Genomic DNA, 15,840 nt, shown 5'->3' with positions numbered 1-15,840 from the left:
CGCTCCAGCCACACCAGACACGGCAGGAAATTCGCCAGGAACCCCTTCCCCGGTACTCTGCATAGTTAACTCTAGCACCACCTTCAAGTCTTTGCTCGAATGTTCCTTCTAAACGAGGCCTACTGTGAACATCCTAACCAACATTACAATGTCCCTCCACTCCTGATTCCCCTTACCCTGCTCGCGACCTTTTATTTTTCCATAGCACTCATCACCTTCTAACATGTGATACTATACTCATTCATCATGTCCACTGCTGCGTGCAAAGATCTTTATTTGGTCCACTGATGTATTCCAAGTGCCCAGAACCTTCCCTGACACACAGTAAAAGCTCAGTAAATATTTGTTGAACACATGAATGCAGGACAAATGGTATGGTCTCCCCAGGCTGCAGTCCTACGTTTTCCCATCCCTAAATATGAGTTAGGTCGACTTCCTGACTATCCCTGCAAATATGCCAAACACAGTCCTGGATGCAGGTTTTTAATCCTGTAGTTCTTCTCCCCTCCTTTCTGAAAACTAGACATTTCCCACCAGTTGCCCCGCCTCCCCCAGAAGCCTTGGACAGCTCTCCAGCCCGTGCTGGGCCTGAGCTCCCCTCGCTGAGCAGCTGTGGTCAGGGCTCTGCACGGCTCACAGCGCACACAGCACAGAACACTTGGTGTTGTCTGTCACTTTGCCGTTTATCTATGGATTTTACCTCCTTAGCTCAAATGTTAGCTACTAAGGGATGTTTATTCAGGACTGACCATGTGCTAAAACCTGCAGTTCTGGGGCTTCTAGATCAAGCAGGCATGCTTTTTACCCTTGGGAAGCTCACAATCTAGTGGAAATGGGACTCCACTTAGAGCATAATAAATATATTGAGCTGTGTTACAGTAAAAGCTGGAACAATGTGTGAACAAGGAGTAGGGGCTTCTAGCACTGTATGGGAAGTCAGGGAAGGTGTCACAAGGGTTCAGCATTTTAGTTGGAGCTCAGAGGACTTTGAGATTTGCCAGAGGAAAAGAGCAGGAAGGACAGGGGAATTGCAAAGGTACAGATGTATGGATGAGCTGGCGGAGTCAGGGGCTGGGGCGATGTTTCATGTGGTTAGAAGGCTGGGTTTGAGGTGAGGCTAGAGGGGAGGATATGTGTCTTGCTCAAAGAGCTAGACTGCATTTGGTAAGTGGTGGGGAGTCAGCAGAGGATTTCAAGAGGACCATTTCTCTGCCTATAAATTGGGACAAGTACCTGCACAATCTCATGAGGTTCTAGGAAACACAGCCCTTAATGATTATTTTATTATATATTGATTTCAAAGGAATCAGTATACACAAAAAATACTTGATATAAGAACAAACATTTGTAACTGAAAATACCTTTTTGAAAATGATTCTTCAGACAATTTGCCGCTTCTTAACTGTAAAGAATAAGGTTTTCATGCTAAATATGGTTCTAATTTCGTGATCTGTAAAATGGGATTAACAATATTTACAGTAGACTCCATTATCCTTTTCATGGTAAAAGTTTTCATTTTGTTTGCCCTATTCTCCCGTTTTACAAATGGGATGTTTTACTGTATTTATCCAATTCTCATCTACCTCTGTATTGGGTGTGGGAGGGGACTAAATCTTGCTATTTATTTTATAGGACACTGGACCGTAAGGTGTGACATCTGGACCTGAAAACCAGAGATCCTGGATTTTGCACTGGTTGTGGTAACTGGAATGAAATTTCTTTATTATCCTAAGCTTTTAGTTGGACACATTTCCCAGCTTCCTTTGCAGGTAGATGTGCCATGTGACTAAGTTCTGGCCAGTGGGAGGTGAATGAAAGCGATGTGCACCCTGCCTGTTCTCACCCTTGGAATACGGGTGAGCACTTCCCGCTTTACACATCAGAAGCTGATTTGAGCTACATCTGTTTCTTTCTCTATATGCCAGAGGGTTGTTTCTATCTCCGTTTTAAAATAGAAACCCAGCTTTTGAAGAAAAGCCCTTAAAGAAACTGAGAATATTTCAGATTTACCCCTGAACTCCATCCTGTATTCACCTGTTATAAGAGCTTGTGGCTCTCCAGAGTTGGTAAGGAGAATCAAAAGTCTGAGCACTCCACAGGAGCTGCAGGTCAAATTCAATGCCTCCGAGATGGTCCGGAGTCAATATGAATGATTTCACATCAGGGAGGGTGTGGTGCTCGATCACGAACTGCCCTATTTCAAGGGGAAACAAACACACACTTATTTGTAAGTTTTATTGTGCTTGTGGTGAATCCCTTATACAAGCCTTGGAACTGATTTAATATTCTGCTATAAAACAAGGTTATACCTACCCACTTGCCTCTGAGAATATATTCCACACAGGTTGGGACAGCATGGCCTCTTATTCCAGCCCATCACCTTACTCATGATGGCCATTACGGTCATATACATTTATAAACAATATGAATATGCTTTGTAGAAATGACGCTAATGAGCATATGCATGATAATATGAGTCCTTATGTGACAATGAACCTTGAACGCACTTAGCTTTGAATTCCAACCAACGTGTCTCTTGGAGGTAGAAAGATCACAGTAGTTTATAAATAGAAATATCAATTTCAGATTAAAAAACCCCTCATTTAGGGCTGCTCAAGTCCTTGGTGGAAGGAGGCTATTGTAAACATCATTAAAAAGATCAGGGTTACTCAGCAAGACACTTCCACTCTTTAAAACTGCAGTAATGCAGTGTCTTGAATAATTAAAAGTAAGGAGACTATTCTATACTAAAGAGGTATAACTGCCAAATTGTAACATACGAATCTTGATTAGATTCACCTTCCTTTTATATAAACAGATGCAAAGTAAATATAAACAAACATAAAAACAAGTAGAAAAGACGTTTGTGAGACAATAGAGGGAATAAGAATAGGGACTAGATATTATCGGATCAGTGTGAAATATCTTGGCTATGGTAATACTGTTGCAACATAAGAGAAGGTCCTTGTTTAAGGAGATGTCTACTGAAGTATTTAGGGTAACTTGGCATGAAGCCTGCAACCTGTCTTCACATGGTGTGACCAAAACAATGGGAACACACGCATGTGTATGTACAACACAACACAGAGCAAAATGTTAATAATTGTTGACTTTGTTCTTCATTGTCCTATTCTTTCAACTTTTCTCTGTGTTTGAATGTTTCTTAGTAATAAAAAACTTGAGGAAACAAATGGCGCTGATATTACCTCTGAATTTGGCATGGGTCTTGAATTCAATGACCAGACGGCCATCCTCTCGAATGTAGATTCTTATTATCTGAAGTCTGGCAGAGAGCACACTGTCCGTCTGGATTCCTGGGAAGGCAACCGTACACAAGACATCCAAGTGAGGGCTTGGAGAAGATCTCCCAGACAGTAGCCTACATGCGACTTATCCCAGGGACACTTCTAAGTAGAGCTGCACGCTTACTTGAATGTAACTTAGGACAAATTTACATATTTGCGTGAACATGGAGTATTTAGAGACATGTGCCAGTTCATTCTACTTGGTTCTTTTCTTACAATTCTATTCTCTTGACATAGTCTCTTTATACCTGAAGATGCCACTTAGCCCAGATGTGGGGTCCCAGCCCAGAGCTCAGAAAAAAATGGTCCCTAAAACTTCTTACTATTAACTTTGCACCAGGACGTGGTTACAGCACATCTGCTTCATACTGTATTTTCTTTCCCTCACCAGGACACCTTTCAGTACTTAACAGAACCATAGCCAATGTCCTGGTGGCTACATTTCATATTGAAAGCAATGGAAAATTAAAGGTTAGCTTGTAGAAGGCCAGCTATACATGGCATAACATGAGTCAACTGTGGCTTTAATATGGGCAATTGCAATCACAATACCCACTGAGTTCAATATGACCAAAAACTAAAGGGTAACCAAAGGAGGGGAAAAAATAAAATTTAAAAAACCCCAAGCTCAAGGAATTATCTGACCCAGAGTGTGAAAACTCCCTGAAGTTTTTTTTCCTATGAGAAATATAAAGCAAATAAATGATTTGAGCTTAAACCATTAACAGAAGGAAGGACTGTATTTTCCATTACTAGAAGTGAAACCCTATTTAAAGAAATCTCCTCAGATCAAGTAACTCTGCCTCAGATCAAGTAAATCACCACCAGGGAGGGAGAGAGGAAGAATGGGATCAATAAAATAAGGGCAAATGAGCTTGGGGTTGTATTTGAAGTATAGGACACTGAAAATGGGGAAAAAGCCAAAATCAACTCAGTGATTAGAGTGAGTGGAGGAGAGACTCATGGAGTTTTAGGGGACATTCATGGGGCAGCAGTGGGAGAAGGTGGGTCTCACAAGAGAGGTGTGAGTTCCTAGCTGAAGGGTTGTCACCAAGCCAGGCCCTGGGGGCTGAGGGCTCCTCTCAAAGAGAGCCATAACAGAGACAAGCCCGAGGGGAAGGTCATTTAAAAATATTCAGCATTGCAGTCTTTGAAGTAAAACTAGGGTTAAAATCCCTACTTCAAAAAATGCAACAAAAGAGCAAACTCGATGCCAAATGAATAAAATGACCCAGGTTATTCTTGATATATTTTTCCATTTCCGTGAATCTGATTTCAAGACCCTTTGCTCCTTAAACAACATGAATGACACCATTTTTACCTAGGAGAAAGTGAACATGACTATATTCCAAAGAACACACACTCGTACGAACCCCCTTACGGGCAGTATAGGACCTGTCACTTGCCGCCCTCTACTCTGGGCCCCTCACTCTCTGGACTGAATGTATCATGATGCTGGAGGCCTTCCAGCATCAACTTTTATCAACATCATTCTTTTTCAGGTACCACAGGTCTATATACTTTTTAGACTTTACCTGTCTCTCCTTTGACTGCATATAGGATAACAGGATGAGGAATGCAGCCACTGTTAAAAGTCTCTACTTTTTTTTTTTCTTTTAATCTTGCTTGAGCATAAGGTAAGACTCGTTAAGATGTCAGTGGGTATACCTGTTCTCCAGAGAACAGTGTCATAGAAGAAGGAAAACTCCATCTCGGTGTGGTGCTCCAAGGAGGCCCAGCCCCTGGGGGCTGTCACGTAGATGTAGGACACGTACAGAGGCACATGCACTGTCAGGAACGATTGAGCAGAGTCTCTCACCTGCCAAGCAAGCAGCGTGCACACAGAGAGGGTTATTTCTCTCCAGGATGAAAAGGCATATGAACATCACATCTTGGTTCAATCTTCATTCTCTCAGTCACTTATTCAGTATTAATCAAGTGCCCATGACTGTGCCAGGCACCAGGCTAGGAACTGGGTCCTCAGCAGTGGAAAAAATCCAAAATCACTGCCCTAATGGAAGCTACAGCCTAGTAAACGCGATTCATAAATTAAAAGATAAAGTAAACAACGGGATGGGAAGTGGCCAGTGCTTCTTTAGATAAGGTAATCTGGGAAGGCTTTTCTGAGGAGGTGACACTTAAACACGCTTTTGAAGTGTGAGAAGCTTTGCCTACACTGTTCATTTGCTGGAAGCCTTGGCTGAGATTTTTCAGGCATCACAGTTATTCACAAAGGAGCGGGGCAGATCTGGGATCTACCGTCAGCACACAGTCCCTGGCTGACCTTTGACTGCATATAGTTTCGAGTGAGCTGGCTGTGGGAGAGCATGAAGCAACCCTAACTGGGAGGATGCCCAAGCCTGGATCCTCGGATGAACATGAGGCTGACTTGGATGTTTTAGTGAGTACTTACATCTCCTCCAAAAGGAAATAAGGTCGTGGGATTTGGATATCATACCTATGAAACTTACCAACTGACAGCTCAGAGCTTGGCCTACTTGGATAATTTCCCATCCCATTCCACGCTTTGTTGAAATAATTTTGAAAAGGCAGCACATCACACTTCCAAGGGAACCTTTTTCTCAAGGGGTTCCTGTTACTGCTATTAATTCGGCTCTGTAACTTTCATTTTACTATGCAATTAACAAACAAAAACTCAATTGAAAGATAACACAATATGAGCAGAAGCTTTCATGAAGAAGATAACTGTGTATATGTGTGTATGAGTAGGGGAGTTGGTGTATTCGCTTTTAAATGTGTTCTATATTTTCCTCCATAAATATATATTTCCTTTATAACCAAAAAGCTTTGTTTAAAACTATTTTATTTTGTCATTGGCCAAATGCTATAATACACTATGGAACTTACACACATTTTTTGTTTGAAAATTCTTTACCCATGTAAAGTGTTTCCATGGGTAGTTAATGGAAAGAGCCGAATGCTTTATCAATATTTAGAACATCAAAACTTTATTTTTCCAAAGTATTCTTTCATATTCAAAGTTGCCAGTTGGATTCCGAATTTCTCTTTAGACTCCACTAATTCCATATTCACTTAAAAATCTTTTGTGAAATGCCTTACTCTGTCTTCTTTAAACAATTTCCAGATTTTATCTGGGTTTCGCACCATGTCCTGTCCCCTTAATATACAGGTGTTATTAAATATGCTTGCCCCAATCTCATCATTGTTGATATTATAACCTCCATAAATTTTCTAGCTGACTGGCAAAATTAATTTTTCCTCTGTTTCTGTTTATTCTCCTTTAAATTCATATTACTTACTAATCCTTAAACAGAAAAAAAACAGCCATTATATTTACTGCACAACTATTTTGTGCCAGACACTGCTAAAATGCCTTCTCATTTGAGATAGAGACAATTTCAGATGAGGTTCAGAGAGGTTATGTCTCATCCAACTCTGCTGATATTTGATAAAGGAATATGAACTAGGGCTTGGGTCTAAGTTCTATATTCTTTCTACCATATACCACCTGTTTCAACTATTTTTAAAGAGGCAGACAACAGTGAAGTACTTCTGTGTATATATTCTTTCTCTATTGGTTTAAGAAGTAGGACATATATGATAAAAATTCCTTGTCTTTGTGATTTTTTTTTCTTTTTTTTTTTTTTTTTTGCGCTACGCGGGCCTCTCACTGTTGTGGCCTCTCCCGTTGCGGAGCACAGGCTCCGGACGCACAGGCTCAGCGGCCATGGCTCACGGGCCCAGCCGCTCCGCAGCACGTGGGATCTTCCCGGACCGGGGCACGAACCCGTGTCCCCTGCATCGGCAGGCGGACTCTCAACCACTGCGCCACCAGAGAAGCCCGTCTTTGTGATTTTTAAGCATATGCTGAATAAAAAATATCCAGAACTGTAATTAAAGTCATGGAGAACAGAGAACACTAATTTTTGAGGGGCCAGAGGAAGAAACAATCATTTAGCTTTGCATTTTTGAAAGTGAATGCAGGTTACGCAATTGCAGAAACAGAAAGAAAACCCAAGACTGCCTTAAAATTCTGTTCAGTAGAGGGCGCTAGTATAAACAAAATGAGAGTTAACCAAAATGAGAGGCATCTCAAGAAATCAAAATGAATTTTACCCAAAGAAACTTCTGTAAAATGATTACTCTAAGTCCCTCTACAGGTTCCCTTCTTACAGTGTGGTTAAACCTGATTTGAAGTGAAGAACAAACATCTGATTTTTAGTTCACTGAGATAACTACTCAGAATTGGGTAGAACCAATTTTCCCGTGAGGACGCATTAGCCTAGTCCCTTTGATATAACGGCCCTCCTATGACTATGACTTCTTGCGGTAACAGTTTTTTTTTTTTGGTTACTGATGTTTAACGACTATTAAACATTTTAAAAGTGTCTATTTTCACAAGCGTTGTCAGTTAGGCATAGGTTTGGAATAGGTACGAAAGCAGGGTGTTTCCGACAGTTTACCTCTCCACGCTCGAGACAACAGTGCTCTACTTGTCTGCGGAAAGACAGGGCACTCCACCTGTCATTTGGACTCATTTCCCCATGTGAGGAGAACACAACGACTTAGTAATAACTTTCCCATCAAAGGTAAATCTTTTTGGCTTTCCAAAATATACCCAGAGGAAAAAACATATATACCTAGAGAAGTAAACCTATTAGATTTTTATATAAATGACTGTGCCAGATAGTTAATTTTCTTCATCTTAATTGAAACATTTTCCACATTAATTTTCCAGTTAATTGATTTAGAGGACTTTGCGGGGCTCACTCTGGCCACGATGCTGCTAAGGGCTCTCTTGAGGGACTTATAAAGAAGACTCCCTTGGTCGGTGCGGTTCTGGGGCCGACAGGATGCAACGTGCCAGCTTCAGGAATGAACAAAGTTTCACATGACACCCAGATGCACGCAGCCTTCAGACAGACCCCCGGGGGCACCCACCTGGAAGTCGGCAGTTACAGACCCCCCACAGACGTCAATTAGCTCCGTCATATCGTAATAGGCATCAAACGTCCAGACACAGCTCTTCAGGTTCAGGTGTTTGTAGAGCTGGATGGTCTTGGGCTCCCGCACGCTGGCATCAAACTGGAAGGGGCGGTCGTAGCCAGGCCCCAGGGCCGTGCTGTCGCGGAACCTGTCGTCCAGGAACCCTGCCTCTGCAGGGGAGGGAGGAGCAAGGAACAGTAACTCAGTCTGTGGACTTGCCCTTTGCCCAGGAGCTGGGTAGGGAGAGAAGACACATCCTTGGGACATGAGACAGCTTTCCCTCTACCTGAGACCATCAGTAGAGCAGCTCAGGGCTCCCAACGCAAGGTTGGTGGGAATGCGAGGGGAGTTTGTAATCTGCCTCCCATCATGTGCTAAACAGAGTGATTGGGTTCACAGACTCCTGGAAGAGGCTGCAGGAACCAGGGAAGAAAAGGTGAACAGACGAGACCAAAAATGAAGAAGCCAGAGCTCCGTGGCCCTCGTATGTCTAGGAAAAGAAAATACCCTGAAGCTCTGCCTCTCACACCCGGCCAGTCTGGTTCGATGCTTCACAATCAGTTCTTTTTTTTTTTGCGGTACGTGGGCTTCTCACTGTTGTGGCCTCTCCTGTTGCGGAGCACAGGCTCCGGACGTGCAGGCTCAGCGGCCATGGCTCACGGGCCCAGCCGCTCCGCGGCATGTGGGATCTTCCCGGACCAGGGCACGAACCCGTGTCCCCTGCATCGGCAGGCGGACTCTCAACCACTGTGCCACCAGGGAAGCCCCACAATCAGTTCTTGAAGAAATGGATTTAGTATACGGAGAATTTGTTGATGAATTATTATCATTATTTATTTTTGAAAGCACAGTATTTAAGATCAATTTATTTAATGATGAATTGTTATTTTTTAAGATCAATTTTTAAAAAATAGCTTTTATGGAGAGCCAGCAAAGAAACATCTGACTACCTCCCCTGGCTCTTATGGTTTCTGAACTCTTGGAGAAAAAAGTCTTAATTTTGTGTTAATGAGTAGATAGCTCGCTAATTATGCTTGACGAAACTTCCCCTGCTACAGGCAAAAATCATTGGATCAAATGCGGCCAGGCAACTGAACTGTTCTAAATTAGCGAAGACCTTTATGCAGCAGAGAGCTGAATACAGATACAATTTTAGAATATTAGGGTTAAAATTTGTATAGTACTCAAAGCAACTATAGTATTCTGAAAGAGCTGATGCATTTCTTAGAATGTTTGACACCAGCACCCAGCCCTCTGCCCCACAAGGACTAAGGTCTCAGTTAACATGTGTTGAATTTAATTGTGTTTAAGTAGGAAGAGGTGCAAACTTTCAGCCTATAAACATGGTATGTTTCCTTCACTAGCTTGCATAGGTGGACCAATTAAACTTTCATCTGTAGCTCAGTGATTTACAAATCATTTACACTCCACTAATTTCTACTGTATAAAGACCATCACTGCCCAAAGTGATGCTTAATGAATATGGAAGAGCACATAAATGCTTTTCTATCTTCCAAAACACTGTTAAATGATTCATCAGGTGTGAAGGGAGGAAATGCACGTTTAGTGTGCACTTGCTAAGGTGAATGGAAGTGGACAGGATTCTTTGTAAAGTAAAATGTCTGCCCTGCTGAACACGGAGATGCGCTACCGCAGCTGTCAGCTCCGTCGGGCCTGCATCAGCTGCAGAGCCCGAGGTCACACTCTTGCTTGAGCAGTCTGCATTCAAGGACTGAGAGAGGTCAGGCAGAGAGGTCTGTCCATGGGGGCTGTCCCAGGACAAGCTTGACGGATGGGCTCTCTCCAGAGCTCCCTGAAGAGGCGTTTCATCGGCTGCACTTCAGGCTGACTTCTCCCTCGGCCCAATCCTGCTTCCTCTCCTTCCCTTTAGGAGATGTGGGTCCCTAAATAAACGTTTCACACCCCAAGCTCCACCTCAGCTCCTGCCCCCGGAGAACCATCCTATAACATCTAACATCTGCATGTGAGCTTTCTAAAATGCTGAGATGATGGGATTTTAGAGCACAGATCCAAACACGGGAGAAGGAAGGAGCTAAAATTCACCAAGACGGGCGCTTTAAAAATGTAGACGCACTTAATCCCCACCTTGATTGGTAGCAGTTGTTATCCTCATGTTACAGATAAGAAAGCAGTTGGCTCACAGCTGTCCAGCTATTTTTGTTCAGTTGTATAAGGAGTGGAATAGGCACGTTCAACCTGTCAGTTTCATTCCACGCTCCCTGTTTTTTCCTGTTCACTTCACTGTCTGAGCTGCCTGTGTTTGGTTGCTTGCTAAGGAGGAAATCCACTAACCATGCAGATTTTGAGGACCAGAATACATGAAAAGCAGAGTGCACTTAGCCATATTCCTAAGGGTCACTGCACTGGGCTGGGCTGGGCAAACCAGCAGGGGACTCTTCCCTTACCTGAGATGCCTCTCAGGTCACGGGTGGTGACGAGATTGGAGCAGACGTGCTGGTGTCTGTAGATGGACTCAGATAGTAGAAAATGCAAGTTGTGCAACGGCATGGTGGAGATAAGGGGCAGCATTCCATCCTGGTGTGGGATCTGCACTGAAATGTGGATTCTAAGGGAAAAAATAGGGTAGGAATCAGTGTTTAGGTGCCCGCTATAAGCAGTTAATATGGTACATTTCTTTCTCATAACTCAATTTGTCTTCATCAATGAATTTACCAATTTTTCTTTTCTGAAGCTTTCCATGTAGGATTTCTCGCTGAACATGAGGGTATGATGTGCATGTAGGGTTATTCTCCTCTCTCCAGCCCCCAGGAGATCCTCCAGACTCAGGACTGATAGCAATCAAGAATCATAGATTTTTTTGTGTGTGCGTGCAAGAAAAGATAACATCACAATCACAGATGACTTTATAGCTTTCTTCTGCTTTAAGTGGAAGCTTTGTTTCTCATGAGCTAAAGCCGAGTGACTGACATAGGTACTGCTGCCCTTCTCTGTCACCTTGAGTGTCTGTGGAGGTTGCGGTCGCCGCATATTTTTTTTTTAAGTATTTGTGCCGAAAAGACATCACTGAGTTCTTAAACACTAAGGCCAGTATCCATACCCAGGAAAAAAGCCTAGAAATAGTAATAAACCACTATTCATACGGTCTCTCTCCAACTTAAGGAGCCTTCCCTCCCCTCTCTCCCTGCAGTCCAACAAGACCACCAGGCCTCACTGGTATCAATCTGCAGTAAGCTCTGCCTTGATCTCCATCCTTTCACATTTAGGTGCCTCTGGACCAGGAAATCTGTAACTTATTTATATTGGCTGCTATTTCTTGTGTGCTTTCAGACTCTTGTTTATATTGCCTCTCCACTATGAGGGCAAAGGACCATTTCCTTCCCTTCTTTTGTTTCTCCAGAGCCTGTAGTACACAATTCTAAATAAAATATGAGCTTAATAAATATTGCAACACAACAGAACTGTACTTAGGGGCTGCCATTTTTTTCACGGCACAAATTTATATTTTCAGCATGTTTGTTGAGGGTGCGTTTTGAGTTTCTACAGCTTGCCTCCCAGAAAAAAAGACTCACGTTTTAAAGAGGAATCAGAACCTCAGAACATGAACAGGATGGCTCTTTTGCTAGGAAGGGGTCAGTAGTAACCCTGGGCACTTCTGTTATTGCTTTTTAACAAAAATGAATTTCATTCTGTTAGAAAAAAAGAAGGATTTGCATATTCTTGGCTCCACGTTCAAATCTTTTTTTCATGCAAATGAACCCCTTTCTCTGAACTCAGTTGCTCATAAAGGCACATGCATAAATACTATGAGGTTTAATGAATATGTATAACCTACACGAATTCTTTTTTTTTGCGTGCAAAAATGAAAGCATCCATTTTCCAACAAAATCATAGTGGCACAGGGAAAAAAACAAAAGCACATCTGTCCATTGACTTACAATTTACACAGTGTTATTACTCATTTGCTCACTGGATACTTAGTGCCTCTTAGCTGCCAAGAAGCACTGTTCTAGGCAGAGGGGATGCAAAATAAACAGTCATGTTCCCTGCCATCATCATCTCCTGGGGCGACAAGGAGAGAATGAATAATGATAATGCTCTGAGAGAGGTAGACATGGGTACCAGAAAAGCCGGAAGGAAGAGCTTCCAAATTAAATTGGGGGAAATGATGGAAAAGTTCCTAGAAGAGATGACATGGGTTAGATAGAGTGGGACAATCGGATTTAACGACGCTGAGTGGAAGGGAGCAGGGGAGAGTTGGAGCCAGGAGTAGCCACAAGGCGGAGGCATGCCACCTAAGAGGGTATGAAGCCCTGGGAAGTTACACATGATTCCCTGTGAGTGGCCTGGCAGGTGAAAATGACAAGGTGAGGGAAATGAGGCTAGGAAGATAACAAGGGGCCAGATCTTAGGGGGCCTTCAAAGAATATAAACGTTTTCTGAAGCACTCATCACCACTATTATTTATTTATTTTCTTTGCGGTACGCGGGCCTGTCACTGCTGTGGCCTCTCCCATTATGGAGCAACAGGCTCTGGACGCGCAGGCTCAGCGGCCATGGCTCACGGGCCTAACTGCTCCGCGACATGTGGGATCTTGCCGGACCGGGGCACGAACCCGTGTCCCCTGCATCGGCAGGCGGACTCTCAACCACTGCGCGACCAGGGAAGCCCCACCACTATTCTTATTTTGCAGAAGCATCACTCATTGATCTGAGAAAACACAGAAAGCATAGCTGGAGACTCCCTCTGCCATCTCCTCGCGGAAGGAACCGCCTGCCTGACCTGTTGGGATGCTCCTTGTGTTTGACGTCCAGGTATTTCAAGTTCGCGATGAAGGACTGAGCCTGGAAGCCTCGGGCTGTCCCAGCCACCACTGGGGTGTGGCAGATCGCACTGCCTGTTCCGATGGTAACAATGTTGCTCCTCAAGGGGGTCCCCACGTGGCCCACCTTGTCCACAGCCTTGGCCACACAACGTACATGGAACCTCCGGCTGAAGTAAATGCTGTCCAGGACCTACCAGGAAGAATAAAGCACCTCAGACGTGTACACTACTTCAACAGCTCCCCACACGTACCTTCTGGGTGATAGGCCACCCCAATTCTTGGTACAAGGTAATCTGTGAAGACTATTGTCGACTGAAAAAAAATGCACAGCCTAAAAGTTGAGTTCTGTTTTATTCGGCGGGCAAAACTGAGGACTTAAGCCTGAGACACAGAAACTCGGATAATTCTGAGAGACCTGCTCCAAGGGGCAAGGGGGGTGGGGGGAGCCAGGATATAGAGGAGTTTTTGCAACAAAAGACCAGTAGTTCAAACATCAAAAGCTTACTCTTAAGTAAAGAAAACCAGATACCTCAAGTTAAGGAATTGAGCACTTTCCTATGTTTGGGAAGATGCAAGGGTTTAGGCTCACTGAACTCATTCCTTTGATATGCACCTCAGCTACCTGGGGCCAGTATCCCGTGTTTTCTCACCCCGAGTCTCCTCAGGGTGCACCATCGGCTATCGTGGCTGATGGCTGTCACATCCTTTGCTTACTGACATGGCAGGCAGCATTCTTAGTCCACACCATCCCCCATCCATCCCTCCATCTGTCCACTTATCTATCTATCTATCCATTGATCTATCCATCCATCCATTCGTTTACCACATAAGTACTGACTTTCTACCAGAAGTCAGGCACCAGGGACAGAGCAGTGAGTACGTAGAGCCTAAGGTGGTAAGTTAGGTAACTAACAAGTTGACAGATGTGTAGCAAGAGCCCAGAGATGACTAGTTCCCTGTGACAGTTGTTCTCTTTATATATTAGGTTCAGCATAAGAACCACTTAACTGGTTTTCAGCACTTCCAGCAAGACTGGTTGCCTCCAAGTCACTTTCGCTGAGGGCATGGTATCAGGATAAAGAGGAAAGATACTTCTTTTCTAGGAGTTCTTAGTTTTCTTTCCTCCCTAATTCTATTCCCTCCCTCACCTCCCACTTAATTACTACACATGTTGCAAGGGTTACAATAACATGCAGACTTGAAGTTAGAAGTTGGCCTCTGACACCTACTGGCCTTTTAAAAAAAATAATAACTTTATTATTTTTTTAACTTTTTATTTTATATTGGAGTATAGTTGATTAACGATGTTGTGTTAGTTTCAGATGTACAGCAAAGTGATTCAGTTATACATATACATATATCTATTCTTTTTCAAATTCTTTTCCCATGTAGGTTGTTACATAATATTGTGCACCTACTGGCCTTTGAAAGTCTTTCTACAGATTCTCTCATGCTCCCAGGCATACAGAATCCATAAGCATGCTTAACCCAATGCATGCAGAGGCAACATAGGTCACCAAAACTCTATAGGTTATGAGTGCATAGACACAGGGAAATACATAAGAAAAACGAATTAGTAGTTCTGTGTGCCATAGACCTCCCACAAAGCAATCATACAAACTTATAAATTCTACTCATGGAAACAAGTTTCACTGAAATCCATTAAAAATGGAAGATTTTTCCATTAAAATGATTTAATTAGCTGCCAACACTTTATTTATTTATTGATACATGGACTTTGTTCAGAAGGGATTTGAGGCATCTTACAAAAATGCATACAGTACAATGGTATTAAATAAATAATTGAAGAAATGAAGATAGAGCAAAGGAAACAGGGGTAAAAGTGTTAGTCACCAATTCATTGCAAGAAGGAAAACTGAAACATGAAGTAAAATCATAAACTTGGTACCTGTTACAAATGTATATTTGGCTCAAATCAGATGAAACCCCTTCATGGTTTTGTTGAACAGAGAACTAGATACTTATGAGACAATACGCTGTCTTGCCATTTACATTTTTAATAATAATAAAAAAGATAATTTAAATTCAAACTAGGTTATATTGCAAAATGAATATTCTGGCCTTTCTGATTAAGCTGTGTCAAAGACAACGGACATGAAGGACCTGCTTTATCCAAAGCCTCCCGTGTACATCTAACAGCTCTCCTCCACTAGGGCCCCATCCACACGAGGCACTTTTTTTTTTTTTTTTTTGTGGTACGCAGGCCTCTCACTGTTGTGGCCTCTCCTGTTGTGGAGCACAGGCTCCAGACGCGCAGGCTCAGCGGCCATGGCTCACAGGCCCAGCCACTCCGCGGCATGTGGGATCTTCCCGGACCGGGGCACGAACCCGTGTCCCCTGCATCGGCAGGCGGACTCTCAACCACTGCGCCACCAGGGAAGCCCCACACGAGACACTTCTTAAAGTGAGAACAAACGGTGGGTTTGTAGGGAAAAATCTAGAGAAATTCAGTCTGAAAGAAATTTCTGATTTCCGAACTTATTAATGGCACTCATTTCAGCCAAAAATTATTAAATGCTTACTATGTGCCAGATACTCTGCGGAGCCTGACTCTCCACTGCTTACAGCTCTTCCTCTGAAGAACTTCATTGGCGTAAGGGGCAGAGTCAGAGTGATGGACTGTTTCCTGAGGTCGGGAGAACCACCACTGTTGACTGCTCTCTGATGGTGGCAGGCGTGTGGGTCTGGCCTCCTAACTTGCTGAGGACAGCAACTGCATTTGGAATCTCTTTTCATGTCCT

At 43.2% G+C, this 15,840-nt stretch overlaps 1 protein-coding gene across 1 annotated transcript in view; it reads right to left on the bottom strand.

The window, feature by feature from the left end:
- The window catches only part of FRAS1 (Fraser extracellular matrix complex subunit 1), a 464,864-nt gene that overhangs the window by 17,777 nt on the left and 431,247 nt on the right, over positions 1-15,840 (bottom strand). Inside the window, exons 64-69 of the mRNA XM_067736344.1 lie at positions 13,036-13,268; positions 10,700-10,860; positions 8,229-8,443; positions 4,974-5,124; positions 3,207-3,314; positions 2,035-2,194 (exon numbers count right to left, since the gene is read on the bottom strand). Coding sequence (XP_067592445.1) covers positions 2,035-2,194; positions 3,207-3,314; positions 4,974-5,124; positions 8,229-8,443; positions 10,700-10,860; positions 13,036-13,268 — 1,028 coding nt within the window. The remainder of the gene's footprint in view (positions 1-2,034; positions 2,195-3,206; positions 3,315-4,973; positions 5,125-8,228; positions 8,444-10,699; positions 10,861-13,035; positions 13,269-15,840) is intronic.

Source organism: Pseudorca crassidens, chromosome 4, assembly GCF_039906515.1.
Source record: "Pseudorca crassidens isolate mPseCra1 chromosome 4, mPseCra1.hap1, whole genome shotgun sequence".
NCBI classification, from domain to species: domain Eukaryota; kingdom Metazoa; phylum Chordata; class Mammalia; order Artiodactyla; family Delphinidae; genus Pseudorca; species Pseudorca crassidens.
Note: the sequence above shows the minus strand (reverse complement) of the source record. Positions and strands in the feature narration are given on the sequence as shown.